Raw genomic sequence first — 23266 nt, 5'->3', positions numbered from 1 at the left:
ACAGTAATGCAGCGTAAAGAATAGGTTGAGCACTCATTTGCAGTTGCTTAAATAATGGTGTTCCTTTGGTGCGCACCAACCCAGATGGCCTCTACAAGTGGACCTGTGAACTGAATGGAGGTGCACACTCTGAAATTGCGTACATAATGAGCATGTATTGGCATAGTCACAAAAAGTATGTCATCGTAGTGGCAATGAATATAGAATCAACTAGCAAATGTGGGGAATTCTTACTCTATTCAGTTCATTACAAACTTAATACCCACAGGTGGACTATGTAAAGGTGGCCATGATACAGCTATCTTTAGTAGCACATAATGTTCCTAATAACAGTGCACCATTTCAGTCCCCTTATGTTTTATTTGCTGAAAAACCATACAACTGGTTAGTTATCTGCAATATCAAAGAATCCATTCAAAACCAGGAGTTAACATTGATTTTCATGCTACATTCCTTGCAATTTTCTCAAAATATTTCCGTCTTACATTAAACCACAGCAACTACAAAAATCATAGACAGTATTTATTTCTTTTCTGTGAACCAAAACGAATTAACACGGCACTAGAATATTATATTACACTGTCCATAAATATTTGCTTGTTTAATTCAGACAGAAATAAAGATGACTTATGATCAAGGAGAGATGTCAATTAAAATTAATGGTAAATCAATAATAAAAGCAATTTTGGGAAATTTTTTCATGGAGAAATTACTTCACAAATATCTGTATTGGCATTGCCTCATTTATTTCCATGTAATATGTAATTTATTAAAATGATTCTTCTTGAATCACAGTTTCAACAGTATTCTCATCAGAACAAAATAACTTTCTCATCAAACACAAAATTTATAAATTTACTCCACAGCAAAATTTCTATGTACTCTTATTGCTCCACAGCTACTTTCATTTATGTCATTTCATGTTTGTTAAATATCATAACGAAATCATAAATGAAATGAATGACACCTGCACTTAGTAAATTCATTGAGGAGACTATTCTCTACAAAATATGTCACATTTGCGCACACAAATGTGATAGAGAATAAAATCTGCCTCAATGCATTGATACATGGACGGCTATAATATAGCACAGAATCAGTCAAATTTATCGATACTAGAATTACAGTATTACTCAGGCTTGATAAAATTTATCCAACAACAAATGTTGATCTTGAAAATAGACTGGACGGCCCACAAAAATTATTTTTATCTAGACATTTTTAGAAATCATAGAGGCAGCTGTGACAGTAGTAAACAATTCTGATGAGAGTATACACTTGCAAAATTGTAAAATTACACGATTTCAACACTCCAATAAAGCTACAAAGGAATACAGGAGGAACTTTTGTAGATAATTACACAAAATGAACATGATCTGAAATGCATTTCCAAAGACAATGTATAAAAAACATGTTGTATTTTGTTTGTAAATTGTACACAGATGAAACAAAGAAAAATGACTCGCATACTCTGAGACTCTACACATTAGGCCTTCTCAAACAGGCCTACGTAAAATATCAATTAATGGTAATAAATAAGAAAATAAATAAGACTATAAAATGTACACAATTCATTTTCTGAGCCTGCAAAACTACAATGAACATATCACATATTATAAAGCACATATTTTATGAATCTCTTAAGACCTTGCAGGACAGTATTGCTATATATTGTCATTACTACAAAACAGTTGAATGTACTGCAGACCTCATCCTCTAATGAAAGGAACATTGAAAAAATATACTGTTTAACTCATTAAAAGAGCCACCAATTTACAAAACTGGTTATTAGTATAGTTATTTGGTATAAAATATTCCATATGGTTTGTCAGTCTAATACTCGCAACTCCTTCCAAAGAGAATGCGATTGTGGAATTCAGAGAATTAGTCTCATAGTTTTGTTAGGAATTTCCAATCCAACACTAGGTGATTGTAGCATTTGGTAAACGTTGTTGGAGACATTCATTAGCTCCCAAGAGCTCTTCATCTGCAGACAGCAGAACATCAGATTCTGAATCATCTCGTTTTGCCCTTTTCAGTTTTCTGTATCTTATCTTTACCTTCTCAAGCAGACCCTTATCACTCTTGTAGCTTTTAAAATGAGTATGTCTCATAAGAAAATTGTCTGTGACCCAGAATATCAATGCCTGTAATGATGAAAATTTATATACATACTAAGTCACATGAAGCAGTTTTATTAATTTCACTTGTTCATGTAATAAACACACAAAAAATTTGAAGAATACTTACGTTTACAAAAAAGGGAATGATAAATATAACTAAGGCCAGCTCCACCTTCGGATTTGTTATTGGTGAAAGTATGAAATCCCTTACACTGTTCCAGAAGCCAAACTGGATCAGCAAGGTAATACATGCCTTTACTATGATCATCAACAGGACATACAAGCAACACTGTGCTAACCAGGCATTAACAGATGGGGGTTTGCCTGCAAACAAAATGATGATGTTATAATGATGAAATTAGAGCTTAGAAGGTTAATCTTTAGACAAAGGATAAGTCTACTTACCATATTCACCAAAGTTAATAGCTTCCCACTTGTTTACTTTTGATAGATACTGTGACAACCGAATGCCTATATAAATTATAAGCAGCCCAACAGAGGAGTCCAAGAGAAAATTAATTATGTACCTGAAATACAAACTCAAATTAATGCTGTCACCTTCGATAGATACAATCTGTTACATTACCACTAAACGAAACTTGCATGACACTATAACTGGTAATCCTGAAAGACAAGAAGAGAATGAAAATGTGTTCAGCAAGAATGCTGAAGAGTACAAGGGTAGCCTGCATGACGAAGATTTACTGAACTGAGCTTGGGGAATAAACATTTCATGGCACAATTTGCCTAAAAGATGAAATAGGTTGGTATCACACAAGCTAAGTTGTTGTTGTTGTTATTGTTGTCTCCAGCCCTGAGACTGGTTTGATGCAGCTCTCCATGCTACTCTATCCTGTGCAAGCTGCTTCATCTCCCAGTACCTACCGCAACCTACATCCTTCTGAATCTGCTTAGTGTATGCATCTCTTGGTCTCCCTCCATGATTTTTACCCTCCACGCTGCCCTCCAATTCTAAATTGGTGATCCTTGATGCCTCAGAACATGTCCTACCAATCGATCCCTTCTTCTAGTCAAGTTGTGCCACAAGCTCCTCTTCTCCCCAATTCTATTCAATACCTCCTCATCAGTTATGTGATCTACCCATCTAATCTTCAGCATTCTTCTGTAGCACCACATTTCGAAAGCTTCTATTCTCTTCTTGTCTAAACTAAACTTGTTAAGATATTATGGAATAATTAATATTCCAACAAAAGGAAGTGTAAGGGTAGAAACTGGAAATGATAAAGGCTTGAATACAGCATGCAGGTTCAAATAAATGTAGGTTGTATTAGAGTTACATAGATTTAAAAAAATCACAGTGCTTCATCAAACCAGTCACTGACTGAAGATGATAAGAAACAAAGCTGTTAACTAAAATTGGCAACTCATTTTCTAGTCTGAATAATATCAGAGTATTGAAGAATAAAAGAAAAAAAATACTGACTTTTCAGAGAATGATCTTTTTATTTAAGTTCTTGATCTTATCACTAATATGGCACAACTACACGAAGCTTTGAAAGTCAAATGTACAAACTATCTATCAATAGCATTTGTTGAATAATCTGCTACAGTTGCCCTCATTTTAACAATTAGTAAACAGAAGATAGTTTCCTGTTTCCATAAACTACACTAGCCCTAAAATAATGCAGAATCAAAGGACTGAGATAATGCACCAATAGTTAAAAGGTTATTTTAAGGACATACATTTCCCTCTACAATACTGTGGACTTTATATGTTTTCATCTGTGACCGCAGATTACAATTATGCTCTCAGGTTTTCAAGGCTCAACTGATGCAGCTTCTAACAATCAGTATGTCCTCCTCATCCTGTGGGATAAGTCTCTCCCGACTAGTGGTACTGGGTGACCTTCCCGAAATCTACCCCTTTTCTTAAACTTTGAGTCCTTTCCCTTCATCCCTCTTCCTCCCCCTTCAACCCTTCTGCCTCAAGGAGCCACTGACTCTGAAAGCTTGCCTTATTTATTACAACCTTCTTTTGTGTGAATGTGTTCTGCCACTGCTTGGTGTGTAGATTTTTTATGTATCCAATTAATTTACAAATACACATTTCTCAGGAGAGACCTTAAAATTTGTTATCTCTGCCCACCACCAACTCTCCTCAATGTTGCTCACGGTTAATGAACAGCAGCTAAGAGACTGGATCCAGAGCATGATACTGTACACGAATGGCAGAAATTCACAGCCAAATACAAATCCTTTGTCCTATCGCTGTGCCATGAGCTGTTTCATTAGATCCATTCAGAACAAACTGAGCTGCTTATATGAGTTGGCTAAGTTGTTTGGTACTGAACGGTATGTAAGAGAGATTGTGTGAAGTTTGGAAAGTAGGAGACAAATACTTTCTCATGGACTGTTATTAAATCACTATAATTTAATAAAGTACATAAGCCAATAACAACTTATTGCTTTATATGAATATCCGAACATATAAGCAATACTGATCCCTTACTTACCATGTGCAAGGGTCACCATGGAATGTGCTTGCCAAATACACATTTGCAAGATGTATTACTAATGCTCCCATTCCTTGTTTAGAAGTATCATAGAACCAGATAAGCCATGGGCGTCTTTCATACCGTGGCTCACAAAACCGTTTCACTGTATAAACAGAAAAATAGTTTTAAGGATACAAGAAAACCCAACCCACCGAAAAAGAAAATCCTCTTTTTTTCAAAATTTATGCTCTAAAAAGTTAAAACTAGTTAAATACCAATTAGTCTTATTTTAACAAGAAAATACATCATTTCTGTCACTACTGCTTGCTAACAGTCATTGGACAAGAGTCATGGTACAAAGCTGAGTGAGTTCGTGAGTGACATGTAGGAAGGTGTTTCTTCGTATCTCTCTCTTTCCAATTAAAATAATATAAGAAATAACTGGGCCAACATCAGTTCCAACATCAATATTCAGCTTTCAGGAGATACAACAAGGAAACTTAGCTTGCCAGGCAACAGAAAAATGCTAACAGCTGTCACTCTTTGAAACCAAATCAAAGAAGTGATATTGTGTCTGAACTGGAAAGAACTTTGCAAATAAATTATCACCTCCAAAATATAACCACAGAAATGGCCACAATATGAAGTTGCCATTTACTCGATACATTACATCTGAACCTAACTTTCCAGTATGCAATGCAGCAAGAAGTTTATCATTCTCAAACTGGCACTGTCATCATCTGTCCAGCTAGTTAACATATTGAAATTATCATCATGAAAATTTCAATGGGAACTGGAGCAATGTTGGAGTGACAGCAGTTCACCTACTCTTAGGAGAGTTGAACATGTGAAAACAAAAAACCTACAATTAACTGCAATTATTTTACTGTGATCATTGTGGTGGTAGTGATGGCTTCTCCTGCTAGGTGCCTCTAAAGCATCACACTGTTGAATTATTTGACTAACCATCATTCGTGCTGAAATGTCAGTTAGGCCAGAGTGCTTTTTTTAAAAAGTTATTTCATGTGTGTGGTGACTTGCAAGGTGCAAATATGAAAGAACATATCAACACAAAACTTTTGTCAAAAATCATTACATGCAATAAGGTGTGGTGTTTTGGTTAAGACTCACAAACTGGGACCAACTGACAATCAAGAGGGGGCAGCTGGTTTATCCAACAACCGACCTACCTCCTCTTCTATTTTCTGTTCAGTTCTTCTGTATATTATTTTAGTCAATTATTTACGAGGATGATATATCAGACTGAGTTACGGTCTTCACATTTTTCTGCTCATGCTTTCTTATTCTACATTTCTGCCACCAGCAAACATGGTGAGAACACAAGCACGAGTGTCCAGGCTTACTCCTTGCTGAAATGCCATGCGAGATTTTGGCAATTTTGATGGTCCCTTAATTACACATGGTCCACTCCCATTACATTAGGACAATATTTATTGTTTACTATTCATGGAAATTTTTCAACCTCAGCCTGAAGTCTTCCTCATGGTCTTCCATATTGTGGTAAATTCCATTAAAGAGTTTAGAGGGAGAGGTATTACTCCTACGATTAAACTTTGAGCTATTTAATCATTTGTCAATTTTTTTGTCATCATGAGCTGAAAAATTAAGGTTCCTTGCTGTAGGTCAGTATTTTAATATGTAAACTGCTGCCCAACTGATTCTGATAGCTGAGTCACATATCACAAATAGAAAGGGTGCCCCTTAAGACTGAATACTAGAAGGAAATAGGGTATAATAAAGAAAAAAAACCAAGAGCTGAAGACTGTGATGACAAAAATCTGAAATGGAGACCCAACCATATGACTACAGACCCATATCCAACCATATCTATCACTAAACTCAATTTTCTAATAAGGAAATGAGTAGTAGTATCTGCTTTTTGTAGTAATTTAACACTGGTTTCAACAATAGTGTAGTGGTGCCCACAGCTGGCTCTGTGATAAGGGTTGTGCCAGCAGTAAGTCTGGGTATTCAACAAGGTATCAAACCACTGTATCTGTTCCACACTGACACTTGGGCTTATCTTCATGTCAGAAGATATATTCATGTATGAACTGCATGAATCCAGTGTGAACGTGAAATAGGACAATGGACCCTCCTCAAGAAGTGTGATGACATGACTCAAATTTTGTAATTATTCAAATTTAGTCAACTTGCGACCATGTGAAATAGACGATTTATGACATTCTCTTTTCTAGATTCCCAATTCTACTACTTTCTTGCTCTGTTGCTCTCTTCTTTCTTCTGTCCAAGACCCCCTCTCTTCTGTATGTTATTCCAAACTCCGGTAGATATGTCGTAAATTCTACAAGTAATGAAATTTTGGTTTTGGATTTTTGTCAAAGAAGATGAAGATGATTTGTCAGTCTCGTCATCCATTCTTTTTAAGTGGCAATAACATTAATCCTTCACTTTCTCATTGTATTTATTATATTTTTCCACCTGTTTTCATCTCAAAAGGTTTTGATATTTCACCTTAAATTTTAAATTTGGAAGTTGTATTATTTGGTTAACGATTGCCAATGTTTTACTGTCAGTTCCAAATTATTCTAGGACATTGTATATGTATCTCTACTGATGAAATCATAGGCTTTTTAAAAATCAACAAAGGATGCATAAAGATTTAGGGCTCGAAATTTCTTGTACCTAATTATTAGATTCAATACCTGCTTGACATATGATCTTCCTCTCCTAAACTCTCATGGTATTCTCCTAATTGTTCCTCCATTGGATTTTCTAATATATTTTCCAAATCTTCCGACAGGATATTTTGTGTCACTGGGGCGGTGAGATATCTGTTGGTAACCGTTTCCACTTGCTTGTCCCACTTTAGTCTAATGGTAGAATAACCAGTACTCCCAATCTTCTGGAATTTGTTTAGTCTCCCACATGTATTCAATTACTTTATATAGCTGCTTCACAGTTCCATTGTCCACATTTTTCTACAACAGCTTTATCTTTTCACAGAACTTTATTGTTTTTTAGCTCTTTAACAATTTGTCACTTTTCCTTCCATTTGCACAGAAGAAAGCATCTTAAATACATCCTTAAATTGGTTTCAGGAATTGGTAACGTCAAAGGCTTTGCCTTACAGACTGCCCTGGCTAACCCATGCATCCCGTAATTTCCAGAACGCCAATGTGACTTCATATCCAAAGCAAGTCATTGGGTGATACTTATTCTGTACAGGTCACTTAAGAATGATTGGATGTCATGTATTAGGTTGATATGGACACTACTGAGAAAGTCACTGCATACAAGAGCTTCTCAGATGCAATGAATTATTATACTGATGAGTGCTTGTAGTAGATACGTCAATTCTGCTGTATAAATGCTACTTTCATTCAGTATAAAATGGTGTTCAAAGGTACTATTACTTTTTCTCCCTCTCTGGAACAATCTGTGAAGATCAGGCTGAACTGAGTAGATCCGAAAATGGATAAACCTGGTGCTGCATCAACGATAATGATGTGTCGGAAATCAAATTATGCTGCAGGACAAATGGATATGCCACATTATTAATTACGGTGTTAGGATAGCAGTGTGAGTATCCTAGGTAAAAGAGATCTCTTATCAAACAGTGGCAAAATATACACTATTATGAGTACAGTTCTATATTATAAATGCACAAATCAAAACCAGTGCCCAGTGCCGTAGACAGAGCTTGAACAAAAGGAACAATGCATATTGGTGAAGCTCTATTATCAAAACAACAGTAATGCTGTAGCTCCGGGTGAAAGGATTACAGATGGGTCCTCTTTCTCCACCTGCTGTGCGGAGCGTGATGAAGTAGTCTGAATCAACTGAAGAACTGGGTGTAGCTTCGGGAAGAGGCAAGTGACCAGTTGCAGCACAGGTGGTTGATGAAATCGCTGTTGCTTTGGCAAACAACGCTGCATGCAATTCCGGATTGTCAGGCAGTGCGCATGCTGTGTCATGACAGTTGAACATCACATGGTCAACTGTATGGAAAGTGCTTTGAACTATTCTCAAATGGCTTCCGTACAAGATCCCTATCATACAGCAGCTTGCACCATATGACGTACGACATGTTGACTTCACTCTCCACTTTCTCGTAAGGATTGAAGTTGACAAGGGCTGGCCTTTGACTATCCTATGGACAGACAAAGCTCATTTTTCTTTGGCGGGTGAGGTGAACTCTGTGCTTGAAGTTGCTCTGTACGGGAATGTGTCACCGTATGTTGTGGCTTCGTGGCTATGTTCATCATAGGCCCATTCTTTTTTGAACAGGCTGACACTCAAGGACCAAAGATGTGTAGTGTGACTGGCTAGGTTATACCCACCCTACAGAGACACATTGATCTCAACAGTTTTCATGCAAGATGGGGCCCGACCGCACATCGCGAAGTTCACCTGCTTCTCCAAAACACATTTGGAAATGATTGAATTATGATCCAACTGTTTTCAAATGCTTGGCCAGCATGATCACCTCAATTCACCTCCCTGTGACTGCTGGTTATGATGCTAGCTGAAGAATAAGGTTTACACGGAAACATTCACACATGTGCTGATCTGAAGTGCAGCATATCAAGAGAAGTAGCCAGCATACCTACAGACATGCTACATTCAGCTGAACAGAATGCAATCCTGCACTTTCATGACTCTTCTCAAAACTGACAGGTGCCATATTGAGCCTCTTTTGTAGTTGAACCCCTATGTAATGGTGTGATGTATTGTAGCAGCACATTAGAAGTGTTTCAATTTAATTGAGTCTGCATTATCTCTCTTCCCCATGGCCTTGATATTATGCTACCAAGTTTGGTACTCTTACAGTACTTAGTTTCCATTTTATAATGTGTTGAAAAGGGAAAGTTTAATTATAACCACCCAGTAACGTTAAAGGCTTGAGGGCTGAACCGTTAACTCCTGTTACATGCAGCCAGTGCAGTTTACTATGACACACTGCTTCATGCACCAAACTGTATGACGTGGAGTGCTGTGTATGCTATAGAAACGGGCATTATGCCAGCCAGTGCGAAGAATGTGCTTGGCTCATGCATGGCAAACCATGGGTTCCCCAAAAGCTTAGCAAGGCCAGAACAGCCTTAAAGTTTTTCTTGTAAATAAGACTTTTGTGAGACTGAGTTCTTGTTATAGTTTAAGTATGTGGTTACAGATAATAAATTAAAAGGGTGTTTTAAATGATACTTTCATTATGTATAATGTATATTGTAGCAATGTAGTGTGTCAAATTTCGTAGAAAACTGGTATCTTGTTATGCGATATTCCACATATTTGGTAAAGTGTGTACTTGGATATAGGATAATCTGGTGGTCTGAAGACAACCGAGGAATAGTTAGTGAATATCAGTTACCTCTCAGATTTAAGACAGACGTAAATAGTTGTGGTAAAGCGAAAATCATGTAACCGAAGTTTAATGGATTCCTTTTAGCACTCATCTGGATGACCTCCAAATTTCATTATTTAAGGTCAATTGCCAATTTTCGCACCATACAGATATCTTATCTAAATCTTTTCTCAGTTTATTTTGATCTTCTGATAACTTTAAGAGGCAAGGGTCCAAGAGGCAACAGTCTCAGATGATTAAGATTTCCTGCCTTTACGTCATAAGAAACTGATCTAACACAGCAATATGCGGAGGTACCACACAGATTTGAGTGGCTGTGATGTCATCAATTAAATCACCCTAGGTCCCTTGAGATACAGTGAGCACGATAGCAGAAAAACTGCCTACATTACTTTCCACACTGGAAATTTGACATAATGGGATAATGAGTCAGAGATTAAGAAAGATTATGAAGTATCACAGGTATACAAAGGGCACAGGAGGGTATCTGAAAAGCAGCTGTGACACTGTGAGTTATGTATTTACATTTTTGGTGAATTGGTGATTTCTTATGAGGTGATAGTATTATGATGATGTGCTAGGGTAATGATTACATTGTATTGTGGAGGATGATGAAGTATTATTTGCATTATTTAACTCTTATGAAGATGAAGTTTTTGTTCGTGATTCTTAATCATGGAGGTGTAATGGATTCATTGAGCCATAGTATAATAATTTTCTTACCAGTCAATACATCTGAGACTGCAACCTTAGCAATGCTACCATAGGATCCTTTCTTTTGTAAAAAGTTTTCCTCATTTGTTATGTCACAGTGATAAGGCAACAGGATAGTGTGCGTAGAGATTAACACAAATCAGTTCCTGCCAGTCAAGAAGTATATACAGGGTGGTCCATTGATAGTGACTGGGCCAAACATCTCATGAAATAAGCATCAAAACAAAAAACTACAAAGAACTAAGCTCGTCTAGCTTGAAGGGGGAAACCAGATGGCGCTATGGTTGGCCCTCTAGATGGTGCTGCCAGAGGTCAAATGGATATCAACAGAGTTTTTCTAAAATAGGAACCCCTATTTTTTGTTACATATTCGTGTAGTACGTAAAGAAACATGAATGTTTTAGTCGGCCCACTTTTTTCACTTTGTGGTAGTTGGTGCTGTAATAGTCACAAACGTGTAAGTACATGGTATCGCATAACATGCTACCAGTGAGGATGGTATTTGCTTCGTGGTACATTACCCATGTTAAAATGGACCGTTTACCAATTGCGGAAAATGTCGATATCGTGTTGATATATGGCTATTGTGATCAAGATGCCCAACGGGCGTGTGCTATGTATGCTGCTCGGTATCCTGGACGACGACATCCAAGTGTCCGAACCGTTCGCCAGATGGTTACATTATTTAAGGAAACAGGAAGTGTACAGCCACATGTGAAACGTCAACCACGACCTGCAATAAATGATGACGCACAAGTAGGCGTTTTAGCTGCTGCCTCAGCTAATCCACACAACAGCAGCAGACAAATTGCGCGAGAATTGGTAATCTCAAAAACGTCAGTGTTGAGAATGCTATATCAACATCGATTGCACCCATACCATATTTATATGCACCAGGAATTGCATGGTGCCGACTTTGAACATCGTGTACACTTCTGCCACTGGGCACAAAAGAAATTATGGGACGATGACTGATTTTTTGCATGCGTTTTATTTAGCGACGAAGCATCATTCACCAACAGCAGTTAACGTAAATCGGCATAATATGTACTATTGGGCAACAGAAAATTCACAATGGCTGCGACAAGTGGAACATCAGCGACCTTGGCGGGTTAATGTATGGTGCGGCTTTACGGGACAAAAGATAATTGGCCCCCATTTTATCAATGGCAATCTAAATGGTGCACTGTATGCTTATTTCCTATGTAATGTTCTATCAATGTTACTACAAGATGTTACACTGCATGACAGAATGGCGATGTACTTCCAACATGATGGATGTCCGGCACATAGCTTGCGTGCGATTGAAGCGCTGTTGAATAGCATATTTCAAGACAAGTGGATTGGTCGTCGAAGCACCATACCATGGCCCGCACATTCACTGGATCTCACGTCCTTGGATTTCTTTCTGTGGGGAAGTTGAAGGATATTTGCTTTCGTGATCCACCATAACACCTGACAACATGCATCAGCACATTGTCAATGGATGTGCGAACATTACGGAAGGCGAACTACTCGCTGTTGCGAGGAATGTTGTTACACATATTGCCAAACGCATTGAGGTTGACGGACATCATTTTGAGCATTTATTGCATTAATGTGGTATTTACAGGTAATCACGCTGTAACAGCATGCATTCTCAGAAATGATAAGGTCATAAAAGTACATGTATCACATTGAAACAACCGAAATAAAATGTTTAAATATACTTACGTTCTGTATTTTAATTTAAAAAACCTACTTGTTACCAACTGTTCGTCTAAAATTGTAAGCCAAATGTTTGTGACTATTACAGCACCATCCATCACAAAGCGAAATAAGTGGACTAACTAAAACATTTATATTTCTTTACATACTACATGAAGATGTAATAAAAAATGGGGGTTCCTACTTAGAAAAACGCAGTTGATATCCATTTGACCTATGGCAGCGCCATCTAGCGGGCCAACCATAGCGCCATCTGGTTTCCTCCAAGCTAGACGAGCTTCGTTCTTTGTAGTTTTTTCGTTTGGCACTTATTTCGTGAGATATTTGCCCGGTCACGATCAATGGACCACCCTGTATATAAGAAGTGTGCGATATATGCACTATGAGAATGTGAGAGATGTTAATTTTACCATGTGATGGGTTTAGAGAGAGGCTCTGGGTCATTAATACTAATGAATTTGGGGACAAAATTTAGCTGCATTAACATGCAAATATTAATTAGGAAGACTAGTGAGTTTATTCTGACAGGATGCATCCTTCGTCCTCATTCCCTTCCCTTGAGGTGAAATGACACAACTGGAATAAAAAGAAAAGGTGGAAAAAAAATAGTGCGAACAATAATCTAGAGACCCTGTGCCTGTTAAACAGTGAAATATGTGTAGAGAAACGAGGGGAGGGGGTGAAGACACCAAAGTGCAAAGATTATTCAAGACTATCTCAAGATGGAGAATGCAAAGGGTAAAAACAACTGATGTATCAGTGCTATTTCAGCCAATTCACAGCTGGCAATCCAGTTGGCTGGGTTTTTTCCTTGGAGGAAGGAAATGTAATGGCACAAACGAGCCAGTACCCAGTGCTGCAGACAAGACACCAAGATCTGAGCACCGACTGTCACAAGCCAATGTCCTATGCTGATAGAAGCACCCTCCACCAAGTAACTGCTTCCACACCAACATACTACAGCGAGTCAATGTCTACCCAGGACACTAACCACCTCTTTTGGGAAGCTTCCAAGCTTCGAGGATTCATAAACAAGGAGGAACGCAGTCAGATGGAATGGTCAGCTCCTGACAGCTGAATTTAAACCCTTCGGTCAGATGAACACATCTTCGGCATGGCAGGGCTAAGTTATGACACCTGCCGCGTGTTAGTTATTGCTGCGAGATCAGTAACATTCTACTGACAGTCATAATTAGTACATCTGAGCTATTCTGTGCCAGAGAATAGCATACTTGCGACATGGTCAATATTCTGCCACTGCAAGACCCCCTGCTGAGCAATACGCTGCTTTATCACAGTCAAGGAACATACGCACGACCAACTGACTCCATGCTGCCGGAGCCCACCAGCCACCACTCTAGCCAACGGTAGCGGGGTTGGCTCTGTGCAGTATCTTCATATTCTGCCTCCCTACAAGACATCGGTGACTGCCGCACTCCAGAAGCGCAGCCATGTTCAGTGTACTAACCACTATGGCATCAGCAACTGAAGTGTCCACATTCATCGAGTAAGCAGCCTTCTTCCAGCTGAGCATATACACCATAGGCTGTTTGTTATGCCTGCTGCTCTGATGCAGGATAACACAGGCTGACTAGCCCTTGCCCTACACAAGGGCTCTCCCATATATCATTGAACAAACCTAAGATAATAGTACAGAGCTGTTACAGTAACACTCATGTCTCTCTACAGCCTATGTCCCTCACCTGCTACATTCAATCTTCCTCTGGAATCTACATGACCCCGAACAAAACTGCTATATTCTGGAGTTACCTTATTTCTCCCTCGCAATCACATAAATCCAATGCATCCCAGGTGAGAGTCAAGCCCTCCTGGAAAACCCTAAGACTGCTCCCATCACCCAGTAGCACTATTACACAATCTGCCCATTACAGTATACTCCCCAAGAGGTATTTCAGAAATAAAATAACGAGTTAAGATTCTGCATACAAGTAGACTTCAGTTACTTGATGTCTGGTACTGAATATTGAGGAATAAGCACAACGGCTTGTGAAAACACCTGCTTACAGTTGGTGAGAAAATTATACTTTGGGGTGAGTGAACAAATCCATGTCAGTAAAAATGCATAACCTGGGATTTCACCAATGAAATAAAGTTTCCACGATTCTTTATCATATGTCAGTGTTGCAGAAAAAGCTATTTAGGAATGACGTTTTACATCTACATCTTCGTGATTACTCTGCTATTCACAATAAAGTGCCTGGCAGAGGGCTCAATCAACCACCTTCAAGCTGTCTCTACCATTCCACTCTCAAACAGCGCGTGGGAAAAACAAGCACTTAAATTTTTCTGTGCGAGCCCCAATTTCTCTTATTTTATCATGGTGATCATGTTCCCTATGTAGGTGGGTGACAACAGAATGTTTTCGCAATTGGAAGAGAAAACTGGTGATCAAAATTTCACGAGAAAATTCTGTCGCAAAAAAAAAGCCTTTGTTTTAAAGATTCCACTCCAATTCACATATCATGTCTGTGGCACTATCTCCCCTATTTCACGATAGTACAAAACGAGCCACCATTCTTTGAACTTTTTCGACGTCATCCATCAGTCCCACCTGATACAGATCCCACACCACACAGCAATACTCCAGAATAGGGTGGACAACCGTGGTGTAAGCAGTCTCTTTAGTAGACCTGTAGACCTCTAAGTGTTCTGCCAATGAATCACAGTCTTTGGTTTGTTCTACCCGCAACATTATCTATGTGTTCGTTGCAGTTTAGGTTATTTGTAATTGTAATCCCTAAGTATTTAGTTGAATTTACAGTCTTAAGGTTTGTGTGACTTATCGCGTAATCGAAATTCAGAGGATTTCTTTTAAGTACTCATGTGTAGAACTTCACACTTTTCTTTATTCAGGGTCAACTGCCACTTTTCGCGCCATGCAGATATCTAAATCATTTTGCAATTCGTTTTGGTCATTTGATGACTTTACAAGACAGTACACGACAGCATCATCAGCAAACAATCTAACAGGGATACTCAGATTGTCTCCTATTTCGTTAATATAGATCAGGAACAATAGAGGGTCTATAACACTGCCTTGGGGAACACCAGATATTACTTCTCTTTTACTCTATGACTTTCCGTCTCTAACTACGAACTGTGACCTTTGTGAAAGGAAATGACAAATCCAGTTGCACAACTGAAGCAATATTCCATAGGCACGAAGTTTGATTAGAAGATGCTTGTGAGGAAGTGTTGAAAGCCTTCTGGAATCAATTTGACATTCCCTATCGATAGCACTCATTACTTCACGAGTATAAAGAGCTAGTTGTGTTTCATGAGAACAATGTTTTCAGAAGATGAAGTAAATATTCCTGAATTCCAATCAAGAACAACTGCCAAGATGAGAAACATAGAAGTAGATATCCTCGGTGTAGCAAAGCAGCTTGAATCACTTAGTAAGGCAAGGCCTCCGGTCCAAATTGTATACTAGTCAGGTTCCTTTCAGAATATGCTGATGCAATAGCTCCATATTTAGCAATTATATACAATCGCTCTCTCACAGAAAGTTCTGTGCCTGAAGGCTGGAAAATTGACCAAGTCTCACACACACACACACACACACACACACACACACACACACACACACACACACACACGTCAAAGTTTTAAGTATGACCATAATGTAACGCTAAAGTTTCAGTGTGTATGAGAACATGTACCTACACACACATGAAATGTTAATTACGTAATCATTTTTTGAGGTGCTAATTAAAACTTTGTGACTATCCTGACATACCAGATCTACAATAATGCCTCTAAAGCAGACAACAGTAAGAAATAATTTACTGACATCTGTAGCTACAAGTTTGGTGAATGAGGCAGATAGATCACGCAATGGAAATAATGATTAATCCAATAGATCTACATTATTTTGCAATTGTTTGTGACTAAGGGCACTTCATGTATCCCAACCATTTAGTATCCTTCCAGTTCAATTTTTGGATAGCGTGCAGGGGCATCAATCATTTGAGTTGCAGTTTTACCTTTATGATCACCTTACAAGTTGCATATGCAAAGAAATAATATGTTGTTTATGCTTCTTGCAACATATCCTCTTACAATTTGCTCTACAGGGCACATTGTCTCTAGTGTCCTGAATATTGGACCCCTTTTTTTGGACCAAGGTAAGTATTTATGTAGATTGTCCTTATTCCTAGTACTGATTCTATGTAGTGAGCTATTGCTTGAAAATAGAGATGTATTACTTGCAACAAATTTCATTAAGCAATAAATATAATGAGAAGCAGTGGTTAGAATACAAAGTTCCTTGAACATGTTTCTACATGGTGGTGTTGAATTTACACCACAAATGATTCTTATCACACACTTTTGCACCCTCAAAACTTTTGCTCGGTTTGATGAGTTGTTCCAGAATATGATCCTGTAGTACATGACAGAATGAAAGTAAACAAAGTAGCCCTATGCAAGTTTTTTTATATTTATATCTCTTCTTATATTTATATCTCCTACACCTGACATTCCCACTGCAAATACAGCCTTGTTTAAGCACTTAACCAATTCTGTAGTATGCCCTTCACAATGAATATAATATCTAGTTGTAATCCAAAAACTTAACACTGTTAAACTCTTCGATCTGTATGTAATACACAGGCTGGAAGGAAGTCTCTTACAGGTTCTGAACTGCACATTGTGGGTCTTCTCAATGTTTAATGACAGTGAATTAATTTTAAACAATTTATTAATGTAAGTGAAAATTTTATCAGCAGTTATTTCTATATCTGTACTTGACTTGCTACTTATTGCAATGTTTGTATTATCTGCAAACAAAATAAATTTAGCATCTGGCACTGTAACAGATGAGGAGTCAATGTACACAAGAAAAAGCAATGGACACAAGATGGAACACCACATGTAATTAATTACTAGTTGGATGAAGGCTCACTGCTTACTGCACAGGTATTTCAGAATGACAGCCTTTGTTTCACAGCATTGCCAGTGACACCATAATATTCTAATTTACTTGAGAGAATACTATGGTTCACATAGTTGAAGGCTTTTGACAGGTCACGGAAAACCCCAATAGCCTCTAATTTATTACCTAATGAATTAAGTACAGTCTCACTGTAAGTGTAAATAGCTTTCTCTACATCAGAACACTTAAGAAATCTAAACTGTGACTTGGACAATATATTACTTGCGGTCGGATGCTTAAGGAGACTGCTTGAACACAACATCTTCAAACATTTTTGACAAAGCCGGCGAAACTAAAATTGATTGGTAGTTTGATGATATCTCTTTATCCAACTTCTTGCAAAGAGGCTTAACTTCAGCATATTTTATCCAGTCTGGAAAAGTCCTGCTGATACGAGATTGACTACACAAAAAACTTAAGATAAAAATCAACTCGCATAAGTACTCTTTGATTAACTGAGTGATTTGTTATCATACACACTCAATTATATTTTAAAGATTTTATGATGGATGCTGCTACTTTGGGAGACGCGAGTGCCATTCCAATTTTACTGAAGTTATTTTTAAAATCTGGTCTCAGATACTGCATTGCACCTATTCACCAAATCTGATAACCCCAAGCTGTCAGTAGCACAAAAGAAATGCTTGTTTAAGAGGTTTGCAACACTACATGCACTTGTTACCAAAGTCTCATTTATTTTTAGAGCTATCTGTTCCTCTTCCTTTTTGGCCCCACCTCTCTCTGTCTTCACTATATCCCATGTTGTTGTTGTGGTCTTCAGTCCTGAGACTGGCTTGATGCAGCTTTCCTTGCTACTCTACCCCGTGCAAGCTTCTTCATCTCCCAGTACCTACTGCAACCTACATCCTTCTGAATTTGTTTAGTGTATTCATCTCTTGGTCTCCCTCTACGATTTTTACCTTCCACAATGCCCTCCAATACTAAATTGGTGATTCCTTTGATGCCTCAGATTATGCCCTGCCAACTGATCCCTTCTAGTCAAGTTATGCCACAAATTTCTCTTCTCCCCAATTCCGTCCAATACCTCCTCATTAGTTATGTGATCTACCCATCTAATCTTAAACATCCTTCTGTAGCACCACATTTCAAAAGCTTCTATTCTCTTCTTGTCTAAACTATTTATCGTCCACATTTTGCTTCCATACATGGCTACACTCCATACAAATACTTTCAGGAACGATTTCCTGACACTTAAATCTATACTCAATGTTAACAAATTTCTCTTCTTCAGAAATGCTTTCCTTGCAACTGCCAGTCTACATTTTATATCCTCTCTACTTCGACCACTGCGGGTTATTTTACTCCCCAAACAGCGAAACTCATTTACTACTTTAAGCATCTCATTTCCTAATCTAATTCCCGCAGCATCACCTGACATAATTCAACTACATTCCATTATCCTCATTTTGCTTTTGCTGATGTTCATCTTATATCCTCCTTTCAAGACTCTGTCCATTCCGTTCAGGTGTTTTCCAAGTCCTTTGCTATCTATGACAGAATTACAATGTCGTCAGCAAACCTCAAAGTTTTTATTTCTTCTTCATGGATTTTAATACCTACTTCGAATTTTTCTTTTGTTTCCTTTAGTGCTTGCTCAATATACAGATTTAATAACATCGGGGATAGGCTACAACCCTGTCTCACTCCCTTCCCAATCACTGCTTCCCTTTCATGCCCCTCGACTCTTATAACTGCCATCTGGTTTCTGTACAAATTGTAAATAGCCTTTCGCTCCCTGTATTTTACCCCTGCCACCTTCAACATATGAAAGAGTATTCCAATCAACATTGTCAAATGCTTTCTCTATACGAAAGCTAGATATGTAGGCTTGCCTTTCCTTAATCTATTCTCTAAGATAAGTCGTAGGGTCAGTATTGCCTCACGTGTTCCAACATTTCTACGGAATGCAAATTGATCTCCCCGAGGTCACCTTCTACCAATTTTTCCATTCATCTGTAAAGAATTCGTGTTAGTATTTTGCAGCCGTCGCTTACTAAACTGATGGTTCCGTAATTTTCACATCTGTCAGCACCTGCTTTCTTTGGGATTGGAATTGTTATATTCTTCTTGAAGTATGAGGGCATGTCGCCTGTCTCATACATCTTGCTCACCAGATAGAAGAGTTTTGTCAGGACTGGCTCTCCCAAGGCCATCAGTAGTTCCAATGGAATGTTGTCTACTCCTGGGGCCTTGTTTCGACTCAGGTCTTTCAGTGCTCTGTCAAACTCTTCACGCAGTATCATACCTCCCATTTCGTCTTCATCTGCATCCCCTTCCCTTTCCATAAAATTGTCCTCAAGAATATCGCCATTGTAGAGACCCTCTACACACTCCTTCCACCTTTCTGCTTTGCCTTCTTTGCTTAGAACTGGGTTTCTATCTGAGCTCTTGATATTCCTGTAGGCAGTATCTATTTTACCCCTATTGAGATAAGCCTCTACATCCTCATTTTTGTCCTCTAGCCAACCCTGCTTAGCCACTTTGCACTTCCTGTCGATCTCATTTTTTAGACTTTTGTATTCCTTTTTGCCTGCTTCATTTACTGCATTTTCTTATTTTCTCCTTTCATCAATTAAATTCAATGTTACCCATGATTTCTATTAGCCCTCGTCTTTTTACCTCCTTGATCCTCTGCTGCTTTCACTATTTCATCTCTCAAAGCCACCCATTCTTCTTCTACTGTATTTCTTTCCCCCATTCTTATCAATTGTTCCCTGATGCCCTCCCTGAAACACACTACAATCTCTGGTTCTTTTAATTTATCCAGGTCCCATCTCCTTAAATTCCCAACTTTTTGCAGTTCCTTCAGTTTTAATTTACAGTTTATAACCGATAGATTGTGGTCAGAGTCCACATCTGCCCCTGGAAATGTCTTACAATTTAAAACCTGGTGCCTAAATCTCTGTCTTACCATTATATAATCTATCAGAAGCCTGTCAGTATCTCCAGGCTTCCTCCATGTATATACTATATCCCATACAGCTTTTATTTTGTTGCCTGATGTAATTATCTTTTTCTCATAATAAAGCTGCTTCTATTTCTGAATTACTTGCTCAATATTTTGCTGTGTTTTTTGTAATGCATTACAATTCTAACGTCAGAGCTCTTCCTAGATAGTAGATACAGTCTCCTTTTTGTCCCACGTGATATCTTTATTCTTTGTGTAATCCACAGTTTATTTTTAGACTTGTGTATGATTTGAGTTACCTTTAAGGGGAAAACAAAGCTAACAATTTTGTTTAGTGCTAGATAAACCAACAAATGTGAATATAAAACAGTAATTGCGGTTAAATACTGATCCATAGCTTATCCCAAAGCCTAGATTAGATAGAAAGGTGACAGTTTGTTTTTGAGTTAGTGAAGTAGTATAAAAGGTTATCTTTGTTGCCCAATATTATTCAACCTGTACACTGAAAAATCCCAAAAGCAAATAATGGGGAAATTTGGAAATGGAACAAATGTTCTTGGGGAAGAAATTAAATATTGGAAGTTTGATGATGACATAGTAATTTTATCACAGACGGTAAAGGACTCTCATGACCAGTTCGACAGAGTGGATAGTGTCTTTAAAAGGTTCCGCTCTCTTTGAACTGTTTATCATCCACCTTTTACTTCTGTACAAGGCTGCATTCCTAGTAAATGGCTTCAAGGAAGAGTTAGATGGCAGCACTACTGCAACATTTAACTTTCCTTTAAAGGCTCCAATCATGAGGGGGGAGGTGTATGCATTGTGGGCATGACATGGTGGCCACCCTCCTGTTAATGAGTCACATAGCCTGGCAGCCGGCCATTGTGTGGTGGTGGACAAGGTAAGCAGCACACGAGTAGGCCCCAGGGCTAATGGATCAGCTCCACATACAAGAAGTTGTGTGAAGCAACTAGTTTAGAAAATTAGGAACTAAATTTGGGAGTTTTGTTATTTGAACAGAAAAATAAGACTCTGGTGTAAGTAGAGTGAATATAAATTGCACACTGGCAATAGCAAGAAGAAAATTTCTGGCAAAACCGTAAACACTGAAAAAGTTAAATGTTGCTGTAGTAATGGTATCTAAGTCTTATGAAGGCATTTATCTGGAATGTAGTCTTGCACAAAAGTAAAAGGCGTGTGATAAAGAGTTTAGACAAAGAGAAGAACTTTTTCAATAATGATGCTGCAGCAGAATGCTAAAGATTAGATGGGTAGATGAGACAACTGATTTGCAGTTAGTAAATCAAACTAGGGAGAAAAAATATTTATTGTACAAACTGACTACAAGAAAACATTGGTTGACAGGTCACACCCATTGTCATCAATTTGGTAATTCGACAGAAGTGTAGGTGTAAAACACTAGGAGACCAAGGCTTTAGAGTAACAAGGTTCAAATTGATGTAGGTTCCAGCAGATATACAGAGACTTGCAAAGGATAGACAAGCATGGTGATCTATATCCAGCCAGTCTTTGGACTAACAACAAAACAACAAATATGAAAATCGAAAATGTTTCCATGTACTTTAATACGTAAAACAGAAAGAGGTACAGGGTTACACAGTGGGAAAAAAAATTTGGCTCATTACAGATTGAAGGTTTGGAATTTATTTTTTAGCAGAAAGGAAACTAGAGCCATCAGGACAAACAACGTTCACACTATGAGAAAAATAGTATAAAAAATCCTAATCTAATGTGACAGCAGTACATAAATGAACAGCAAACTGTCCTCATTAGACACTGAAAAAACATGCCCACCTGATATAGAAGTTCTTTCTTTCTTACTGTTATTCTCCATAGGAAGAGACTGCGCACAGGTTTGATTTGATGTATCTTCTATTATTTATGAGTAATGTAAGGGAGGCAAGTCTCTGCTTCAGTACAATATATCAATCTCCCCATACCACATCTAAATATAACATTAGAGAGAAAGTCATATCTACGACTACTGTATCTTCATTGTTACCCATCCGATATTTTAAAGTACGTTAGACAGATCATCTCCGTAAATGTAATACTCCCTCACAGACACGGGATGCTAGTATCGTAATGACAACAGGCACCGCTATTAAAAGTTACGAATCAAAACATACACCAAACTGAGCGCTGAAAGCTGTCATTTGGCAGTTTCGTCTTGACTATTTCTGCCTCCTCGAATAATTAAATAAGCAAATTACAACAAATGCAGAACTGTATCCTCCACACAAAAATTAGTATAATAATGTCTGCCACGCAAAAGCAAAGCGAACTACTGTATCACAGTTTTACATACTTACAAATAAGGCACGTAAAGGCCAAACAGGCTAAAAGTATCTGTAGAAACCACCCAAGAGAATCAGTGAGAGCATTTTTTCCGCAGTGTGGGTCGTCCAGCTTCACTTCAACATTTGTTGTATTCATTTGTAAAAGTGAAAATCACTTTTAACTTAAGAACATTATTTTTTATTTAATGGCTAGGAGACACAGACTGTAATTTTCACAACAGTATGAATCATAAAATTAATGTGGAGCTGGTCGCTGTGTCTCACAATATTACTGACTCCTCTTATGACGCTGCTTATTCACTGTACGCGACAACCACCATGCTATCTTCACATCAACTGACATTTAATCCAAAGATGTTTCAAGGTATTAAGCCACAACCCAAAGATTTTCATACTGCCACAGCTCACTCAACACAAAAGCCGGAGCCACGGGATAACATAACAGTCGCGACACTTCGCCTGGATTTCGTTGCCTACTGCGCCAGCAGCGCGCCAAACGGCCAGTAAGTAAAACTTTGGAGCTCGGCAAAATCGTGAAAGCGAAAGCGAATGTTAATTGCTTATTTTGATTTATATTGTGGCAGTGATATTTTTCATGTCTGGTGCAAAGTGATATCAAAAGTGCGCGAGAGTTTTTTTGGTCATGTGTTGTTTTTTATCTTTGCCGTAAGACTATAGGATCTCCTAGTTTTTGTTACTTCTCTGTTGT

At 38.2% G+C, this 23266-nt stretch overlaps 1 protein-coding gene across 1 annotated transcript; it reads right to left on the bottom strand.

The window, feature by feature from the left end:
• Window positions 1–725: 725 nt before the first annotated feature.
• Window positions 726–23054, bottom strand: LOC126272798 (store-operated calcium entry regulator STIMATE-like). The gene is made up of 5 exons (XM_049975955.1): window positions 22570–23054; window positions 4598–4742; window positions 2529–2650; window positions 2251–2447; window positions 726–2147 (listed from the first exon to the last, which is right to left on the bottom strand). The coding sequence occupies exons 1-5, from the start codon at window positions 22691–22693 to the stop codon at window positions 1923–1925; spliced, it is 813 nt and encodes a 270-aa protein (XP_049831912.1). The 5' UTR covers window positions 22694–23054; the 3' UTR covers window positions 726–1922.
• Window positions 23055–23266: the final 212 nt, after the last annotated feature.

Source organism: Schistocerca gregaria, chromosome 5 (genome assembly GCF_023897955.1).
Source record: "Schistocerca gregaria isolate iqSchGreg1 chromosome 5, iqSchGreg1.2, whole genome shotgun sequence".
Lineage (NCBI taxonomy): Eukaryota > Metazoa > Arthropoda > Insecta > Orthoptera > Acrididae > Schistocerca > Schistocerca gregaria.
Note: the sequence above shows the minus strand (reverse complement) of the source record. Positions and strands in the feature narration are given on the sequence as shown.

Coding starts and splice junctions, on each gene's coding strand:
- LOC126272798 (XM_049975955.1), bottom strand. CDS start 22,693: ATGAATACAACAAATGTTGAAGTGAAGCTGGACGACCCACACTGCGGA. Junction 4,743..22,569: donor GGCCTTTACGTGCCTTATTT/GTAAGTATGTAA, acceptor CTGTTTATACAG/TGAAACGGTTTTGTGAGCCA. Junction 2,651..4,597: donor CATGGTGACCCTTGCACATG/GTAAGTAAGGGA, acceptor TTTGTATTTCAG/GTACATAATTAATTTTCTCT.